At 39.9% G+C, this 20,985-nt stretch overlaps 1 protein-coding gene across 5 annotated transcripts in view; it reads left to right on the plus strand.

Moving 5' to 3' along the window:
* The window catches only part of slc12a5a (solute carrier family 12 member 5a), a 156,774-nt gene that overhangs the window by 111,189 nt on the left and 24,600 nt on the right, over positions 1-20,985 (plus strand). For all 5 annotated transcript variants that reach the window (XM_034138758.1, XM_034138759.1, XM_034138760.1 and 2 more), the window contains exons 4-5: positions 10,618-10,764; positions 20,102-20,156. In XM_034138758.1, coding sequence (XP_033994649.1) covers positions 10,618-10,764; positions 20,102-20,156 — 202 coding nt within the window. The remainder of the gene's footprint in view (positions 1-10,617; positions 10,765-20,101; positions 20,157-20,985) is intronic.

The following is a 20,985-nucleotide window of genomic DNA, read 5'->3' on the forward strand; positions in this document are numbered from 1 at the left end:
TAAAATCTTATTCATTATTACCCAAGACAATTTTGTCAAGCACTATTTATATCATATTACCAAGCTTGATTAAGCTAAAGAAAAACAAATAATCAGATTTCAGTTTCATGGATTTCTTCGAAAAAGTGTTTTTATACTTAAAGTTTTAATATCAGATGTTTCATACTACTCTGTTTTTTATTCCTATATCCTTCTTTCTACCCAGGTAACAGCTGACCTGAATGTAAGTGTGTATCTACTATGCAGCAGCACATGTGCATTAATAAATAAGGAGCCTTTGAGCTTTGAATCTGAGTGCGGCTGAATAGAGGTTTCACCCTGGTGGGAACACATGAGGCTGTGTGGAGTCCTTTAACCTAAAATATTCTAGTAACACATGTACACACTTTTTGGAGGTGGTGAGCCATCAGCACCACAGCAGGCGGTATTTTACAGATAACTGGCAGATAACGCTTTTAACACACACATGCACACACGCAGTGTTGACCGCTGAGTGACTGGTTCCTGTGCAGCCGGCCAGGGAGGCTGCTGCTGGCTGGCCTCTCCTCTGGCTGTCTATTTCATCATTCAGCACACCTGAGCACAAACACATTGGCCCTATCAGCTCCTGTATGGCCAGCCGAGCGTGGAGATGGCGTTACAAGCTCCCAGTCTGCCTCCCCCTGTCATTAGCCTCCCCCCTCATACGCTCCACTTCATGCCCCTCCTCTCTTGTTTCCTCCCCTCTTGTTTCTTTGCCTCCTTAATCACTCTCCTCTCCTCTCCTCTCCTCTCCTCTCCTCTCCTCTCCTCTCCTCCTCTCCTCTCCTCTTCTCCTCTCCTCTTCTCCTCTTCTCTTCTCCTCTCCTCTCCAAGGGAAGGAAAGGGAATATGTTACAGTAATTCATCAACCGTGATATACATGAATACGTATGAGTGGTAAGTAATAACATAGTAAAGATGTGGAATTTCATGAGATCAGCTGCCCTAAAAGACAGGTGCTTCTTTAATAATAAATGAATAAACATTCGACCACAGATCAATAGGATGTTCGATGCACAGCAGATTCTCGTCCTGCTGTCAGGCATCAAATCCTGTAAGCAGTGATTTAAAAGATGACATTGGTTTTGTCAGTCTAAGCAGGTTTGCAGGTTGTCCCAGAGCCCGGGGTATTGGACGTTTGCTTTCCTTTCTCATGCAAGTCCTTTCCGATATATGTAGTCACCTCACATTCCCCCCCTACTACTCTTCCTCTTTCATGGGTTTCCCCCTGCAGCTAACCAGGGATGTGAGCTGCTTTCACCTTGCCTTTAAACTCTTCTTACTCCAACTCTAATGTCTGGTAGAGGGAAGGTGCCTTTGCTAGTTTCAGCAGTTCATGAGACGTCCATATGTCGTCCCCGGGCGCTGTACAATAGCTGCCCACTGCTCCTAGTACTAGACTCCTTGTACTAGGATGGGTTAAAAGCAGAGGCCAAATTTCACTGTGTGTGCTGTGTGCTCTGCATGTGTGACCATTAAAGAGGGTTTCATCCCTCCCTATTCTATTCTATTCTATTCTATTCTATTCTATTCTATGAGGGTTAAAAAAGACTGTAGGCCATGGGGAAAGACAAATGGAAATAATAACATAAATATTTTATTTGGCCTCACCACAATCTTTCCTATCTTAACTTTGGCTAGTGCTACAACAGATTGTAAGTGATAAACTAAGGGGCGGTACATCTATAAGCAGTTGAGGAATCACAACAGAGGCGGCCAGCTAACCAATCAGAGCAGACTGGGCTCTGGTTTCAGACAGAGGGTGAAAAGAGGTGCTGCAGCACAGGCAGTATGAGAAATATGAAGCACTTTAAAGCAGTAGAGCATAAAATACAAACATGAAAATGAGCTTAATATGTCCTCTTTTATTATCTTTTACACAATCTTTCCCTAACCTTACCTTATTTCAATTAGATGCTTTGTCAAGCCAGACGTTCATCACAATCTCCTCCATAATAAATTATAATAACAAGTAACATTTTCGACATGGAGAGGACTATAGTTATGGCGCGTTTCCACTACACGGCCTCGCTCGGCCCCGCTCGGTATGGCTAGGCCTCGTTAGGACTGGCTCACTTTATGGCGCATTTCCATTACAGTTTATGAACTGGGGTAGTATCTATAGTAACGCAGTGTAGGCGGAGCCGTGACGTCTTCTTCAATGAGAACCCCAGAAAAACAACACAGCCGTTAGATGTTAGCACTCAAGCTCACAGCTCCTCATATATGTTCAGAAACTCGACAAAAGTTAAACAAGTACACACCACAGACTGCCTGTGTCATGGTGAATACAGTCGCTGCTTTATTTATGTCTGTAGGCCGTTGTTGTGAGTGTGGACGGTCGGAGCATATACTGCGTTAGCTTAGCCAATCTCCATTCAGAAAACACGCATTTTAAAAGGTTTTTCGCCTGCCGTCTGTCTGCAGACTTGACAAAGCATTAATTCATGGTTTTTACTAACCGGTATCAGTATGTTGTTACTTCGGCATCATTTTGAAACGTGTATTACCATTAAATCACGGTCAAATATGTCCATCTTGTTGTAGTTGTAGCCCCCTTGCCAGCGATTCTCTCTCTAGTTTAGCATACTCAGCCCGACTCAGCCTCGTTGTCTCTGGCCCTAGACCCACGATTTTATGAGGCCAGAAAAACTGTGAATTAGGACCCGCTGGCCGGTACTAGGCCAAGTGGAAACGCAACCAAAGACGGGCCGCCAACGTCACAGCCCTCTTAAACCGTGCTCCGCGCTGTAGTGGAAACGCGCCATTAGATTTCAGTCAAATGGAGAAGATGCTGTATATTTTGGTCCAATGGCTATTTATATATTTGCGCCAGAGCATAACACTGTGGGTTAGAGGGGCTTCTTGAAGCTGTAATGTCAGATAAAAAATAATAAAAATTCAGCAACATCATGTTTGGATTATTGCTTCAGAGGATCAGGTGAGTTGAGAGAGAGAGAGAGAGAAAGGTCCAGTCTGGTGAGAGGCTAGTGGGAAGTGGTAGGGCAGCAGCAGGCAGTGGAGCTGAAGTATGTTCCACGGCAGATGTATTGAAAGGTCCTAGTGTGCGTCTAACACACCTGAGCCATGCATGTGGTGCATTCACTGCACCTCCCAGGGGGTGGGAGGGCAGCTGTTCCTTCCTACATCAGTGGTGCCACGCCAGCCTACCTGTGGCTCTGCAGCAGTCAGTGTTGCCTTCGCTCGCAGTGGCCCGCTCTCTGGGGAAATCATCACTCTGCTGGCTCCCAGTCCATTAAACAGACACTCGTCCTGTGTGTTTGTGTGTGTGTGTTTGTGTATGCATTTCAGAGCAGACGCTGGTCAGGACTGCAATTCCCCCGTCCACAAATGAAGAAATGAAACACCAATTGAATGAAAATAGAAAAGCGGCACTCTCAATAAACGTTCAGCCTTTCCCCCCCTACAGGTTCAATCATTCAATGCATACACAAGCGTTTCATCCGTTTCAGGATATCTCTTACTAAAAAGTCATTAGAAGCATCCATTTTCTCCCCCAGATTGTTCAGTTTTGGTGGCTGTTTACCAAACCCACAGAGGTGTTTTTATCATGTTGAGGTTCACTGTGAAAGCTCTCAGTATCTCTCAGCTGCGTCTGTACATCTTATGTAACACCCTGGATTTCTAGCAGACACACTGTTTTTCAAAGCCCGCCTATTGTTGAACAAGGATTATAATTTATCACTCAGCTGCCGCAGACACTCATACAGCGGGCCAACATACAAGGTCTGCTTGATTGTGGTTCTCCATTGTGTGTGGGAGCAGGCGGGGAACATGACATTTAGCAGTCTGGAGAGGGTTATTTCCGACTTTGGTTTTGTTTCTCTCCTGTGGAGTGTTGAGTGGCATAAACACCTTTACATTGTTGTACAGAGTAGTATTTACATACCTTTTAGGGCAGATTAGTTGAATCTGTAATCATGATTTTACAGTCACTTTATGCTTTTCAACCCTCCTCCCTCTGAGCCTGCTGATATGCATGAAAACCATTTTTTTTACAGTGCTGTTAAAGCTGTTCTGACACAGTTATCTGCCAAGATGTTATCGTATTTGGATCCCGCTGTCTAACCTCAAAGCAATACCTATTTCATATCTATTTTGATAACAATCAACACTAAGTTCATGGCTGCAACTCTTTATTTTCTTTTTTGATCTATTTGAAGTGATTATTGCAAAGGATTTTTCCTTTTAAGAGAGGCTGTGAAAATATGGGTTCACCTTTTGGACTGTAAACGCCAAATAAAGTTGTGATTCTTTTTTTCTTGAATCAAACCACCTTGAAAAGTCTTACAGAGCCTTCATTCTCTGACGGGCGTGATGTCTGCTGTTGTTTGTTCATGCTCACAGGTTTTCCTTTAATAACGTACCTGTTAATACAAACTGACCTCAGACCACTTTGTGCAGCGGCAGCAGTTTTGATCCTAACAACAAAGTGCTGATGACAGGGTTACCTCTCTACCTGCACACTTCACTGCTAAGTGCCTGAACAACCTGTCAATGGAAACTCAGACTTTTTTTAATTACAGTTTTGCCAGTGGGAGGGGGGAAGAGTCATGACAAGAAAAATAATTTAGAGGTGAAACAGCTGGTTTGGAAAAAATCCAAAATCTTAATTTTAATCCTAGATGGAAGCAATTTGTTTTTTCTTAGTACACTCCTATAATGCATTATACCTTATTGACATTAATGTTACACTGACAATACTGTCAGAAAGGCAAGTAACATGCCAAATATCATTATATGAATTTACCCTTAACATGGGTTTAAGTCCGTCTCACTCTTAACTATCAACCTATTTTTATTTTTTTTATCTTTTCATAAAGAATAGTGAAATACTGGCAGTACATTGCATCGACAAAACCCAATCCTCCCAGAGTCCTGGCGTAGACATTACAAGACATCGCATGGAGGAAAAAAGGGACAAGGAAATACATACATTAAAAACAATAAAACAGAAATTACAAAGTACATGCAATGGAAAAGAAAAAGTGTGTGCACTAATGCTTCTTGGTTCACTTTGAAATTAAACAAAGTCCCAATCGGCTTTTATGTGTCCAGAAAGTTCCCAAGGAGTATCTTCAACATTTTCATTGCCTTTCAACCTAGTAAGCGTAGCCTCATGAGATGCAGTCCAAACCAATGTATTGACCCATTCCATTATATCCGGACACTTGTCTATTTTCATATGTCTCGAGATCATTCTGGACGCTGTTATTAAACCAACATAATAACAGAAAATGAACTTTTAGAAATATGTGGTATTGGGATCTGAGCAGATTAATACTTCAAGGCAGATGAAAATGACGTTTTCACAATTGATTTTCTAGTCAACATTAGATTAGTTTTTTCAAATACATCCAGGGATCTGACCTAAATCCTCCCCGCCTCTTCACATAGCACCGTTAGTGCATAGACACACATGCCACTAAATGTATACATTGCTTAAATAAGAAATATAGTTTAGGTAGACGCCCATTAGGGCTACGTATTCATATACAAAATATTTGATTAAGTTTCTTGACAAGCAGATGATGACAAATCATATCAGCCACACACTGAAGTCACAGTGGGTCACAATCTGATTTGCATTAGCTTAGACAACAGACAAACTGTTTGAATCATTATCATATAAGAGGGGGGGGGGTGACAGAGACGGACGAGGTTTTGCTCTCCGCTGCTCCCCCTCAGCATCCTGTGGAGGCCGTGATGTGGATCTTTGATTAAAGCACAATGAAGCTGAAGGTTGAGAGGTTCCCTGCTGTGAGGATTCAGTAAAAGGAGAGGGAAGGTAGAAGGTTACATTTCAGCTCGACTGAGGAGAAACACAAGCTGTATGAGGCTAAATTAAACATTAAAATACCTATATTGTAAGACTTTAAACAACACAGTTCAAAATGTAATTGTTCAGAGTAAAGCACCATAAAACAAATGCAACCCCAAAAAGTACAATTGGGCAATTATAGACATCAAATAGATGCTCCTATGTTAATAACCTTTGGAAATGATTTTGCTTTCATATGCAATAATGTGACTGTTAAAACATTCTGGTTTCCTTTAGGAGACCCCAACACACAAAAACAGGACCTTTTTTTGCACATTTACATTTCCAAACCAACAAATAACTGAGAAGGTCAGGACAGATTCTAAGATGGATCTTTAAAATAACACCTTCACCTTTCGGTTAACATAGAAAACATTCATCCTATACAGGAAAATGCAGTCTTTGTTACTGTGTTCTGTATACTGCCTCAGCATTAACATCTAGATGCACATCTTGTTAGAGGTCCCCCTGTGGAGTTTTGGACCATTAGTAGCGCTATGGAGGAATGTTCCTCTGTGTGGGTTCCCTTTATATTTCACCTTGTGCACACAGGTGATTCTGAATGTAAAGGGAAACTCTGTTTGTTTACATAAAAACTCCACAGGGCAGCTTCAAGCACCGCACTGTACAGTACCGGCAGTTTCCAATCCTCCTCCTATAACAATAGTCTGAGAATGTGGAAATAAAAAAACATGTGTCCACAGTAGTTTGTTAAACAGTGCCGATCTTGTTTAGATGCTAACATTTGATTATATTTAAAGTAATATATTTTTTATTTCTGTTTTACATTACATATATATGATGAGTTGTCCAATACTTGAAAGTACGTTTACTTAAGATCTGTAGTTCCGGTATTTACATTTTTCTTACTTTATACTTTTCACGCACTACGTTGCAACTACTTCTTACTTCACTACAAATATTTGCTGAGTTTAGTTACTTTCAGATTCAGATTATTAAAACAGAATATTACGAACATTTCATCTGATTATTATTACAGATAAAGCTTTAGTATTTATAATCAGCCCCACCTTTTTCCGCTAAAGTGATGTGTTCATTAATTTATTCATGAGTATAATCCATGGGATATCCTGCATAATGAGCAAATAAAAGTTTGGAATTATATAATTATGCTTCAATCTTATTACGTATTTTTCGCTACTTAAAATATTGAATGCATTTCTACATCTTGTACGTATTTAAATAATATGAGGATCTCTCCTACAAAAACCATCTGTAAGGTTGTATAATCATATCATCAAGTCAGATATGAAATTGATACAATATGTGATGAAGTATTATACATGATATGATATGACACACGCTGTGGTGTGATATGATAAGATTCAGCATGTTTTGAATACATTTGCATCCCTCACAACCAGATCAAGGGTTTCCTGCGCGATAGCTCGCTAATTACAGTTTGGAGTGTGAGCTCTTGCTCTGTTGTTTATCTGAAGGAAATTAGAAGATAATTATATTTGCAAGACCTGTTTGGACTTGCTCCCCCTCTCTCTCTGCCCCTCTCGCTCTCTTGCTCTCTCTCTCTCTTGCTCTCTCTCTCTCTCTCTCTCTCTCTCTCTCTCTCTCTCTCTCTCTCTCTCTCTCTCTCTCTCTCTCTCTCTCTGTCCTCTCTGCTGCAAACATTACATTATTAATGCTGGGAAGCAAGCCTCTCCAAACAAATCACATACTGTAGCATCATAAGGCACAATATTATTCATTTGATGTCAGCCACTTGTCAGGATGATTTGATTAAAAGTCTGGTTTACAAATTCAGCATCTGCTATCTCTACCCAGTGCCGAGCTTTATTTTATTCCATGTATTCAAATCCTCCATCTTGTAGTGTCCATCTTGTTACTGCAATTTTAATAAAACAACCAAGCTGTGTAGATAAAACAAAGGGATATCATTATTTCGTAATGGAGTTTGAAGCCGAAGAGATGAACAGATTACAGCACAGATAATACAGGAGGTTAATATTGATGGATATTTAAAAATCTGATAAGAATATCATGATTATATTACATTTATATTTCAATAGCAACAGAATCAAAGCAAATCAGATGTTTTGATAAAGAATTTTGACCAAGAGTCACTTATCTCTGCTGCTGCTTTTTAATGATGTAATAGTGGCATTGTTTCAAAATGACCTCAACAATATTCTGCCATTTCTGTACTGCAGTTTGACCGACAAGTCTGCAACAGGCTAATATGAGTCAGCCAATGTATCAATCCACCGCTGAGTGACATGTGTCAAGACGCTGCATTTCCTTCCTCGTAAAACATAAAGTGCACATGCCATTCGGAATGTTCAATAAAATGGCAGACAGTAAATCTAGTGCACTAGTTAGTACGGAGGGATTTTGGGATGAGTGGACATTTAACCATTATTAGTTAGTTTACATATGTTTGCTTGGATTATTTTGTCAAATTCCAAGGCACTGGGAGATCTTAGCCACAGCTCTTTCTATAATGGAAAAATGATGTGTATATATTCTCTTGATTTGAACCTGCTCAAAACATTTACTTTATCTCCCTTTGCTCATGCTACACCCTCCAATTTGTATCGAAAATCATGCCAGTGGTTTAACTGCTAACAAACGTACAAACAAACAAATCCTCTTTGGGGGAGGTAATAAATTGTCCTCTCAAGGCGTTGTCACCCTCACCTTTTTGGTTGAGTTACAAAAACTCAAAATAATAAAATGCCAATTGGGTCCAAACAAAGCCGTAAAAAAGAAAGCTGCTATAACTTTCTCTCTAATAGACTGTACATTTGGTTCATTTACATCTTTAGTTGCTGCTGTTGTTGTTACCTAAGCTGCTGGCTCTGTTGTGATGGGACTGGCGGGGCCGGTTTTACAACCTTTTGCATCAATAACATGTTTGTTGAAAGGTTCATTCATCGAGGGATAGCATTGGCTTTTATATATAACCAATTCTTTCAGAAGTTTGTAGGATTTTATCCAAATAAAGACACAACACTCGCAAAATGTATTCATTAACAACATATGATCTTAGTCCAAAAAGACCTTGGTATTAGGTAGAAATAACTAAATCATCCAACAACTCCAGTAAATAACAGAGATACCGTAAGCTCCCAAGTGTTTGTAGTCTAATAGAGCTTGTAATCCCTGTTTATGTGAGATAAGTATTATCACTTTGCTTTTTGTTTGCTTCCGATCTGAGTAATAAACACCTTTTTTGTGACAAATCCTCTTGGGAAATAACATCTCTGCTGACACAAAGCAGAGCTAATCACACTTCTATTTATCCTGTTTGTCTGCATTCAAGAGATGCATCAGAGAAGGTGTTTCCATATGTTATCCTCGATGTAATGATTTGACAGTCAAGGTCTGCACTATCGCTCGGTAAAAATGGGTCATGGCTTGATATGGGCATAATTACCCTTTATTGGCCAAGCTGTCCTTGAGCAGGAAATGAATATTTTCTCTATTATGTACAGGGTCAGCTGATGTGTCCTTCAAATGTAATACAAGCCATCAAGTTCGTGCAGACACACACACTTGGGAAACAATCATGCACAAATAAATAGCTGCATACAAACACACACACACACACACACACATCGATGTTCATCCTAAAAACCTTCAGGAAAAAAAACTCCTATTAATCAATGTGACGTGCAACCAAATACGTCTTCACTCTCTGTGTGTCAGTAATCGCCTTCAATGGAACGGCCTTGAAAGAGATTCTGGAGCTGTGTGAGGACGTGCAGAGCAGCTCTGTCTTTGTCCACTGATCCACACCAGGGACAGCACTGCAGCAAACCCAACCAGAACAGAGCCAAGGCATTAAAGAAATACAAATAATAACCCATCCATCCATTGAATGAGATCAGTCCCTAGGCTGCCTCCCAATCTTTAAGTTTTCTTTCTCTCCTGGACTCAAAGTAATTATGGGTTGGGGAAATCAGGAAGGAATTTACAACATGGTAAATCCGTAAGTTGAAAATCGACATGTAGGCTGAAGTCTGTGGAAAAACTAAGAGCCTTTTAACTTTAAATACCTAAATAACTAGCAAATATTAACGTTTTCAATGCATGCAACAGCAAAATGAAGAGTTAAGAAAAGGAAGTGAAGGAGGATGAACAAAGGAAGGAATTATCTGTTAAGATTGACATAATGGAGACACTTGTTTATATCTAAAAACAAAGACAGTAATGTGACACCAGCAGCTATTTCAACCGAGAGCAGCGTATTACAATTACAAATTGGTCCTTTTGAAATTAATAATCTATGAAGTCCTACAAGTAAATGTCTGTTTTGCCTTAATGGCAGCGTGACCATCTGTGGTGTGTTTACTTTGCACGTGACCCCTCGCAGAAAAAGAGACACAGAAGCTATAGCAAATTTGCAAACTGTGATTCCCAGCATGCACGGCTGGTGTGATGACTTTCATCGATTCGCACAGACTTCCAAAGTGAAGCAGGAGTCATTCAGCAAGTCCTGCACATCTGGTGCGTCAGGCTTGTGGAAAAGCAGCAGGAGGTTCTACATCTAGACATTTGACATCTGTATTCTGAGATTCTAAATTGTACATTAGAAATAAAGTGTTACTGGAAGAAAAAACAATGAAATTATTGAATTGACTGTGTTACAGTACAGTTAAACCGACAAGTCATGCCTGTGAAATTACCACGTTTGAATAATTGTGCAAATAAAGTTTATAAATGACCTTGTTTGGGTCTTTTAACTCTAATATCTCCCCCCCCTCGTCTTCCTCCAGGCCCCCCAGCTCGGCACTCTGATGGGCGTGTACCTGCCGTGCATCCAGAACATCTTCGGAGTCATCCTCTTCCTCAGGATGACCTGGTTGGTGGGAATCGGAGGCGTGGTCGGGTGCTTCGTCATCGTCTTCATTTGCTGTTCCACCGTGAGTGTGTTTCCTACCTTCATTTAAGCCTCATGTTGCAGCAAGGCCTCATTAAGGAGTGACCTTAAACTGACGGGCGGCATATTATAAGATACATGGCAGCAGATACAGCTGTACAGTAATGAGCTCTATTGTAGTAAAAGATACCAGATGTTCACTTTGAATACCTTCATTGGGAACAGAACAAGTCTAAGGAGCTGTGATACACACTAGACAGCTTCAATGTGTCTATCATGAGAAGTTTACTTTACCCTTTATTTCCTGGCTTTTGCAAGATTTGTCAAATAATTAACTCACTGGATTAGCCCAAAAACACCTTAGCATTTTATTGATGAAAATGGTGTTTAACAAGACAACTTGATATTTCATGTTCTACTGCTTAATGATCAATATCTTGGCCAAAAAACTAACACTTTCCCGTATTCAATAAACACCACAGTGCCAAGCTTGCAGTCCTTATTAGTTTGTCAAGCCTTTTCCTATCTGAGAGTTAACACCCTTACAGAATACTGCGAAGAATCCAATTGCAGATTCTAAATTACGTTATTTCCTTAGGTATAGACAACTTTGGTCCCACTGTACAGTCTTGGTTAACATTGATATGTATCCTTTAGTCCAAACCCCACTGAAGACGTTAATCCTGGAAAATTGTTCCCAATGATGTACTTTTTAATGGCTGTGCAATTTCTGAAAACATCTGGCCATTGTAGTTTTCAACAAGCGCTACTCAACAGAAGTAAATGGTGCATTTGTTAGGGAATACATTTAGCTGCTAGTGAGTATTTTAAAAAGCAGATGGTCATATTCATGGTTATGAAAGAAAATGGCAATACTACAAATAAAACATGTTGGTAGGATCAATGCATTGCCGGATTGAGTCTTTTGATTTCATTTGATTTGAAAATATTGAATATCATCAGACATATCCTTTATATTAACATTAAAAAAAAACTCACACATGCAATTTAGAAACCATTTTAAGTAGCCCAGACTCTCAGATGCTGATCCTTCTCAGTGCGACACCACTGTCTGTACAACTAATCAGCTTTAAGTAGAATTTACCAAAACAACAGTCTTCCTGTTTTTCACGCACAACACACTCATGAAAAAGAGTTTAAGAGTTGTATTGCTTTACCCGGCTGTGGTGGTGATATAGATCTTGCTGCACACCAAACAAGACTTATGAAGGCAGCATTTCAAGGAAAGATGTTTTTAGTTTTATCTTATTTTATCAAACTGTCTATTGGTGTAGTAAAACATTGTTGTAACTGCAGTAGCTACCGTATGAAGGCTTAAAACAAACAAAGTCCCTTCTAAGACGCAAGTTATTTAATTTACATAACACTTTTAAAAGCGAAGAGGCACCCAAGTGCATCACAAAGAGAGACATAAGAATATGCCTTAGATGTGCTGGGACTAAAACAGCATTAAAACAGAGGCAACGTTAAAACACAATTTAGCTTTGCATGTAAGTTGAAAGGCACTGTGCATTGGATCTGTGAAAAGAACAAAATGGAAGATGACACACTGTGATGTTCCCTGGTTCCCATTAATGTCAGTGGCTGTCATGTGTCAGAGTGACTTTGGTGTTGGACTGACACCTAGTCGTGGCCTTGAGACTCAAATTACAAAACACACTGTCCCACAGGACCGACAGCGCGGCCGACATTGATCTGAGTGGCTGCTACAAAGTGATCGTGTTTGACTTGTTTCATGCGATTGATTGTCAGGGAACATATAATATGCCCAGCTTTTTATTTATTCAGGAGAGCGGAGGTGGATAGGAGATCATGTGTCAAAGCTCTCTGTTCAATCTGATTGTAGCTTTTCAATGTAAAGTGCAACAGAAAACCTTTCTTATGTCATCGTACATGGCAGTTTAATTCAAAGTGTGTCAGCTGTCAGTGTGTCTGTGTGCTGTTGCTTTGCAGTGCGAAGTGGCAGGGCTGTATGTTGGCATGTGTGTGTGTTTGTGCAGCCTAGTTTCTCCTCGAGCACAGAGTGTATTTATAGAACAACCCCCTCAAATCCCAACCATAGCAAAGTTGCCTGCACAGACACACAGGCAATATGCTTCCCAATCATGTTTCTGTGTGACAGTGAAGAGAGGGCTCTCAAACAGCGTGATGAGAGAAGCAGTATTTATTTATTCTTGATTTTGATGCTAATTTGAAAAGGGATTTTTGGAAAACATATTTGGAATATTACATTGTAAATATAGATATTACAAACGACAAAATGGCAGCTTATTAAGTCATTTTGAATAGTCTTACAGTTTAATTAGTGAATGTGATAAAACACATTTCATCCCAGTGTCTATTTTCTAAAACAGGAGGAGATATTCTGTTGTTATGGGAAAAAATATGGTCCACAGTTTTCTACTAAAGATAGCACGATAAATTATGTAGAAAAAACACCCTCCAAGATCAAAGCTGGTTCATTTTGACAGGAAATCATGCCAACACACAACAACACACACACTATCTAAGCGTCTCCTACTTGCACACACACTTGCATTTCCTCCCATGTCATACACTGGGGGAAATATGTAACGGCTGTAACATGAATTCTGTTTTTCCTCTCTCGTTTCTCTTACCATTACTATCTTTCTCACACACCAAAGCACACACACACACTTCTTTCTTATCAGTCACAGTGAGCTCATTGCAGAGCCCCGGGGCGATAAGCCTGAGCGTGAACGGTGAGTGAGAAACCCCCACCTCTCTCCTCCTGAGCTCCTTACATAACACATAACCACCAGCAACACACCGCAGGAGTAAGTGTGTGTGCGTGCGTGTGTGTGTGTGTGTGTGTACATACATGTGCGCCGCGATCCCCCACCTTTAGTGAAATCCACAGGACTCGAAGTGGGGAGAAATCACGCATGCTGTAAAGCTCCATAAGATACCGCACGAGCCCATGTTTTTATTCACATGAATGCATGATGGGATATCTCTGACGGAGCACTTGTCATTAGCTGCTCAATCACAGCGGAACATGTCTGCAAATGCCGAACGCTTACCCCGTTATTTTTCTGTCACGCAACATTTTGACACAACATTACGAGCCTGCGAACATTCGGAGAGTCATTACTATATGAGGAATGTGCCTCCATGTGGAACAGCCCTGACACATTCTATACCATTAACTATGAAATACACACACAACCATTATAAAAGTCACTGTATGAACACAGACGCTCATCTCCCAGCCCGTATATTCACACATGCGCTGCGTGTGTGTATTTTTAGCGCAGATAATGAATGCAGGCTTGTCACCAAGATAAAATGAGGTTTAACATTCTCGATGGAGAGTCATCTGTTGTTTGGCCTTCCTCATTACTTCCAGGTCTTGAATCCAAATGCTGCGAGGGGAAGGGTGGTCTGCCCTCTGTCGTGACTCATTTAAATGCTAAGGATGCTTTTCTCCCTTCATCCCTTTCATTTTGTGCTCATAGCTCATCTCAATTTCTCCAACCCCATTTTTTCATTTTAATGTGTCATTATTCCCCCCTCTCTTCTTCTCATCTCTTTTCACTTCCATTATTTTTAACCTACCATCCATTTTTTGCCCTCCTTCTCCACCTCTCTCCTCCGCCTCTTTCACACAGCAGCATCTCGTCCTTTTTTGTTCCGTCTCCATCCCTCAGTGTTGGTCTGAAAGTAAGAATCACCTCCGTCTCCTTCGCAGTGTACACCCCACAGGGACTACAAGTGATAAACCACACACTGAAAATAGTCTTCTCCTGTACCACTGTGTGTGAACTGATGAAATTGTACTTGACAAAACCATTCTGCGTTGGTTTAATGAAGCATGTTAATGAAGCACGCTCTGAGGGCAGCGCAGAACCTCCTTCCTGTCAAAACTAATTTCCCCTCAAGCCCGAGGTCGACTAAAGGCCAAATCAAAGTTTGACTGTAGCTTTGGGAAGAAACAGACTTAAAGTGTCCTTTGCAGTCAGCGTCACGGGTATATCAGCAGACTCTTTTTCTTAAAAAGTGAAAATTAGCTTCTACGCCAAATGCATTCCTCTGGCTCAGACGTAATCATGGTGGTTTAGCAATTATTCAAGTTTCACTAGCATTCACACTGATTTAGAAGGAAATTGTCCCTTTTGTCAGATATGTAAGCTGTCTGCTGTCGAACTCATATGAACAGAAAGATGGCGAGGCGGCATAATCTGACGTGTTTCTGCTGGCACGCTTAAGAGCCAGAGGCCCAGTGGATGCATTGGATTTTGGAGGTACAGGCACTCCAGGATTCATAGAGCAAGACAAATGTGTATACTCTATCAAAGAAACTCAGAGCAGTTTTAGGTCACCTGCACTGCCTGAAAGTGGGACATTAAAACAGGCCACAGGCTCTGGGTCAGTGGGAAAAAAGACTCTGCAAATCTACAGTAGAGCAATGCTGCCTCCAGTGCCAGTCCGACAACCAGGTGCTGACTCGGACACAAGGTCATCTGGAGAAGTATTCGGGATTATTGGCAATCATAAGGGGGAGAAAAAGGAAGGGCTGAAACCACTTAGTCCCAAATTTGAGATATTAAATCATCCATCAAGTTAATTGAGATTTGTAGCAAACCAAGATGAGATTTCTGAGATCAGTGCAAACTTTGCAGGGCGGGCAGATACCCTTTATGTTGGTGACAGCAGATGATGGATAACATTTGTTAATTTCCCTGTCTGCAGTGACACTCAGAAGGGTACTCGAGAATAAAAAAGTAGGACATGTCTAAAAGTAAAGTTAAAGTGACCAAATAGTACTTCATAAAAAGAAAAATCTGCTAACTGCATGTCAAGAAAATGACAGACCATCAGGGATTAACCAGAGGACAGGAGTGAAATGACTTGGCTCGCCAGGGACTCAATGCTTGAGTGAGTTTTGAAAGGTCACCGTTGCTAATGTATCGTGTCTGGAGCTCGTGGTGGTCTAGACAAGGCAACATGTCTGCTAGACTGTTGAAACAAAAAGATGGATGAATCTACAATTACCATAACATCCATCCAAAACCTAAATCAAGAGATAGACTGTTCACTTAGCTACTCCCCTTAGTTTCTGTTGCTATGCATTCTGTTGTTTCAGAGTTATGAAGTTCACAATGATATTGTAGGCAGATTTACCACTCAACAATTAAGGAAGTATTTTTTTTAAACAATGCACCCTTGATTTGAAACAGTAGGAAGATCAACTCTGGCTTCTCTTTTCTAGCAAACAAGCACTTATATAAAAAGTGTCACTGGCATAACTTATCATCTGCAGCCAGAGGGCAGTTTGAGGAGGGATGCCACCCCCTTCAAGGTCAAAGTCAAAGTCAACTTTAATGTCAATCTTTCAGTTTGTACAGACAGAGATCGAAAATAACGTTTCCAACAATCCCGAATACAAAAATACAAATATATAAATATGTATACAAATATGTATAAAATATGTATATCCTATATATATATATATATATATATACAATCAACAGACACATATGCACAGATTAAGATAAAACACAACAAAATAACAGTCACTTCAATATCTTAGGGAATGTACATAGCAGCGTAAAAAAAAGTGTCTTGTTAGCAAATTGAAAAAAGATGATGCCCCTTGTTAACCTGCCCTCTCCATCCTCTGATATCAGGGGGGTGCAGGGGCAGGGGGATGTTTAGTTGAGTATCTAAGTCTGGTCAGCCTGACTCAATGATCATGGCTCTGAAATATCAGCAGTCTAGCTGAGTTGTGTAGAGATAAATCCATGATGCTGAATTAGAAGTACGATTTGTAATTGCGACTTTTTATCTAAGTCCTTCCCTTCTGTTAATTTAGGGCCATGGGGCAGTTAGCTTTGGTGATTGACATTAACTTAGCACATCACCAACTGGCTTTAAATATCTAGCTTAGCTAACTAAATGCAGATACCTCCATGAGCAGTGGTGTCAAGCTGATTGAGACTGGGAAGTCTGTGAAAAAACTTTAATTTAAAAATGAATTTAAAAGTACATTTCATGTGTAGACTTGGTTTGTTTTTGATGGCTCTATAAATTAAATTGAGCTTAAAGAATCAAGTTAAAGAGTGTCCCTGACAAAAAGTATGCTTCCTAACCAGCTGTTGCTTAATTTAGTAGACATTCAAATGTAGCATCATTGTTTTTGTAATGCAGACAATGAGCCCTACAAACATTTTGAAAATAAATGTGCGTTTTTCATAGATACAAAATGTTCAATTGTTAGTATAGCAACTACACATAATAAACAAAACAAACATAGATAATAATTCTGAGGTACCGTATGTTACTACTGTAGGTAGTCAACATAAACATAGTACTTATATATGTGCATGTTTTCACATTAGACGGCAAAGACACAGATAGAAGTGGCAAGAAAAGAAAAGATCCTTCAAGATGAATGCACATCACAATTGTTGTGAGGGGTTTTTATTGAGCAGTTAGTTATAATTGAAGACAAAATCCAGTCAAAAAAAACAACTAAAACTAAACTTTCAAATCATATTGTCTTTTTACCTTACCATTACTGAAATACATGTAATCCATATCTTAGTATAACCTATACTGCACGTCTATTGACTGTAGCAGTACGTCTGAATCATATCATCTCACCGGTGGCCCTGGACAGTCGGTGGTAATTCAGTGACTCAGTATGCGGCGGACTACCTCTCCGGGGCCGCTGCCCACATCAGATAAAACACTTAAGCAATTACTGTCTTATCTGCTGTGGTGGGAGAGGAGCTTGTGGCCTCATTATGACCAGATTAGAGCGAGAAACAGAGCCCGGTCCCACTCATTCTTCACTGCTGATCGTCAGTCCGCCGGGCCCTCAGGTGACACTAACCACATTACAGTCTTCACACAGACGCACGGAATGACAGTCCAACATACCCGCCTGGGACCCACTTTATTCCATTACAAGTCCCACTCTTTCCTGCTGCTCCAAGTTAGCTATGTTGTGATTTTATCTTCAGGGATTGTCACCGAAACACCACAACAACAACCACAGAATGATATTATACAGTATCAAGGAACAATTCTTATAACCCATTGTGTTTTAAAGTAGTAATTGTTGTAGCAACTATTAAGGGTATCCAAGTTGGAACCATTAAGCTTATTAACCATTACATTTATAATAGAGCCCAGGCAATACTGGATTTTTGAGGTAGATACTGCTATTTAAATGTTGTCCGTCATTGAAACAACTTGTATGATGCCATGTATCTTAGGTAACTAGAAACACATTTGACTAAATCTACATGTGACAGTCAATTTCCCTGGAAATATAGCTGTCAAAAACAATATTAAACAACATTGAATAAACATAATGATTAAGTTTGAGCATAAATAAAGATATCAGACATATAAACAGATTATTTTTACATCAAATCAAATTGTATTTATATAGCCCAATGTCACTAAACACATTTGTCTCCGTAGGCTACAGATCAACAAACATGAATGACAATATACAAATCTATATAGAATATCGTAACATTACAAGATGAAATGTAAAATACAAATAAAAATAGAAAAATATGAAATACCATAGAATGTAGGACCCTAGGAGGATGTTCGGAGGCTATAGGCTTTATTCAAAAGGAAGCTCCCCCTCCAAACATGTTTTTTTTATGTTTGGAGGGGATCTTCTATTTCATTAAACAATTAAACTCTAATTTATTTCCGCACTGCAATTATCAGCTGACTTATACGCCGATAACACCAGTCAGTGATTATCTTTAATTATTAGATGTATCTTTCAGGCGCTAAGTCATTATCATGAGTAGTTTGGTAACCCCCCCGCCCCCATTGTGTTGTCATAATGTGAGATATTGTCACTAAGATTTTAATTGCCAAACTTTCTGTAGATAAAAATAGATGGATATGATGGTTGACATTTGAATTAGCCTGTTTGTCTTCTGTTCCACTGTGAATGAGAAGACCCACCTCACACTGACGGCAGATTTAGCAAATGTCAAAGATTTCACAAACTGGGTTGATGCTGAATAAGTTAAAGCAAAAATAAAACTGCAGACTATAGCAGGTCTTGTTTTAAAACTATGACTCCAACAATACATTCAAGAGTAAGCGACAACACAATTAAAATGGGAAGACAACATAAAGAAAGCAGTGAGAAGTTCTTCAGGAGATGGCTCTGTGTTTTTTCCAGCCCGCTCTCACATCTCGTCTCCCTCGCTCTCTTTCATGTGCAGACAATGTGAAAAGACACTCAGAAATTGAACAATAGCATTTGAAAAAATGATGAAATCTTAATTATTTCTTTGTACTGTCACACACACTATCTCTCTCTCTCTATCTTCCTGGTCCATTTGCTGCCTGCCTCTCTCTCCTCCTCTGTTTGTGTTGCAGGCAGCCAGCGCTCTCCATCCTAGCATGCCCTCACATTTGTTCCGGTGTTTCTCCCCCCCGCTCCCAGCACAGGAGATGCATTAGAGTCGTCATTGGCTGTCTCAATGTGCTCTGACAGCTGGTGACAGGCCCTGTGGCATTCTTATTTATCTAATCAACAGCCAGTCAGCTTTAGTACAAGGCATGGCAGTAAATCAGCGTTGACCTCACGTAAACTCCTTCACATGATATGTTGATGTTACATACCACGGGCCTGACGCTGATATCATGGGCCTCACTGGGAGGAAATTACTATATGTAAATGTATTTCTTAAACACGATACAGTATGATATCATTTGTCCCTGTAAGGAAATGTGTCCTGGACATACATTTCCTTTAATCCTGCTACTATATTAATTATTATTTTTAAACCAAATCCACCCAATCGACAGCCTTTCCAACAAAATATATGCATATACTTTACTGACAATGGCGACCTATTGCACAACCCTCATGGCCAACATCTCTATCTATATAACATCACATGTGAGCTTTAAGCGTGTTAAAAATCTGACAAAGAAGTGACTTTTACTAAATAGCAGATAATAAAATGGAACGGAGTATGTTTTTTTCTGTGGTCAGTCAGTCTAACATTGACTAAATTGTCTCAACATCTAGAGGATAGATTGTTATTGTACTTTTTGTTATTTTAGCACCAAAAGAGGTCAACGGTTTTCCTTTTCAAGTGAAATGTCACCAAGATATTTTGATCGTGAACTTTGTAAGTCTACAGATGGAAACCATGTATTTCATACAGTGCATTTGGGTTGAATCGAGTTTTGAAAGAAAACACAAATACTACTTTTTAAAGGATTAAAAGATGAACAACTCGAGAATCAACTCAATACTCACATGCAGAACTTGATAAATATGTCCTAATGTTCCTCTCTCTGCTCCTCTGTCCCCCCCCCTCCCTCCCTCCCTCTCTGTGCAGACCATGCTGACTGCCATCTCGATGAGTGCCATCGCTACCAATGGAGTAGTGCCAGGTGGGTGAGCAGACGCTGGCACCACACAGTGATCACTGTTTGTGTCTGTCCGCTTCTAAAATTCTCCTTTCACTGATTGCTTTTGGCACATTACACCCAGCGCAGCTTGATATCCCCAGAAACATTAAAAGCTGTAGTCTGGGATCTTGTGCACTTGAACTTTTCCTCACACAACGTTATTTACACAAAATACAACGTGAGCCAAATGCCTGAAATGCAGCACTGGATGTATGTGTTTGTCTCTGTATGCAGACACATTTACACAGTATGGCTATGTTTTATAATTTGAGTTTACAAAGTAATGATGGCCTACGTCTTACCAGTTGGAGTGGATGCAGCAGGGGTCAGAGCAAATTACAGGCTTGTGGGAAAGTGTGGAACTGTGTGCCAATTATAACTGTCTCTGTTATAACTGGTGCAAGCCTCATGCCACTGCAAAGTGCTGATTACGGTCTATTTATTTATGCTTAGTTCATTTACTTGCACACTGTTAGGAAATAGAAGCACTGTGGATAAACACAATGATAAAAATAAGTCACAGGAGCAGAATAACCAAAATGTCAACTATTGGAGAGCAATATGACAAAAGCAAGGTTGTGCAGTTACACAAATACTTCAGTCTAAAATAAATTAGTATGACAATCAATTAAAAAAAGAATTAGTCAAATGTACTTGTGATAGCTTCACAAACTTGCAGTTGCTTTTTCTTTGATATGTATTGAATACTTGTTTGTCGTTTTATAAATATAACAATTGTCAGACGTCATTACATTTATGCTACTGATGATTTTTTGTCATTTGAAAAGTTGTGACACTTAAATATCTACTT

The sequence above is a fragment of the Trematomus bernacchii genome, unplaced genomic scaffold, assembly GCF_902827165.1.
Source record: "Trematomus bernacchii unplaced genomic scaffold, fTreBer1.1, whole genome shotgun sequence".
Taxonomy (NCBI): domain Eukaryota; kingdom Metazoa; phylum Chordata; class Actinopteri; order Perciformes; family Nototheniidae; genus Trematomus; species Trematomus bernacchii.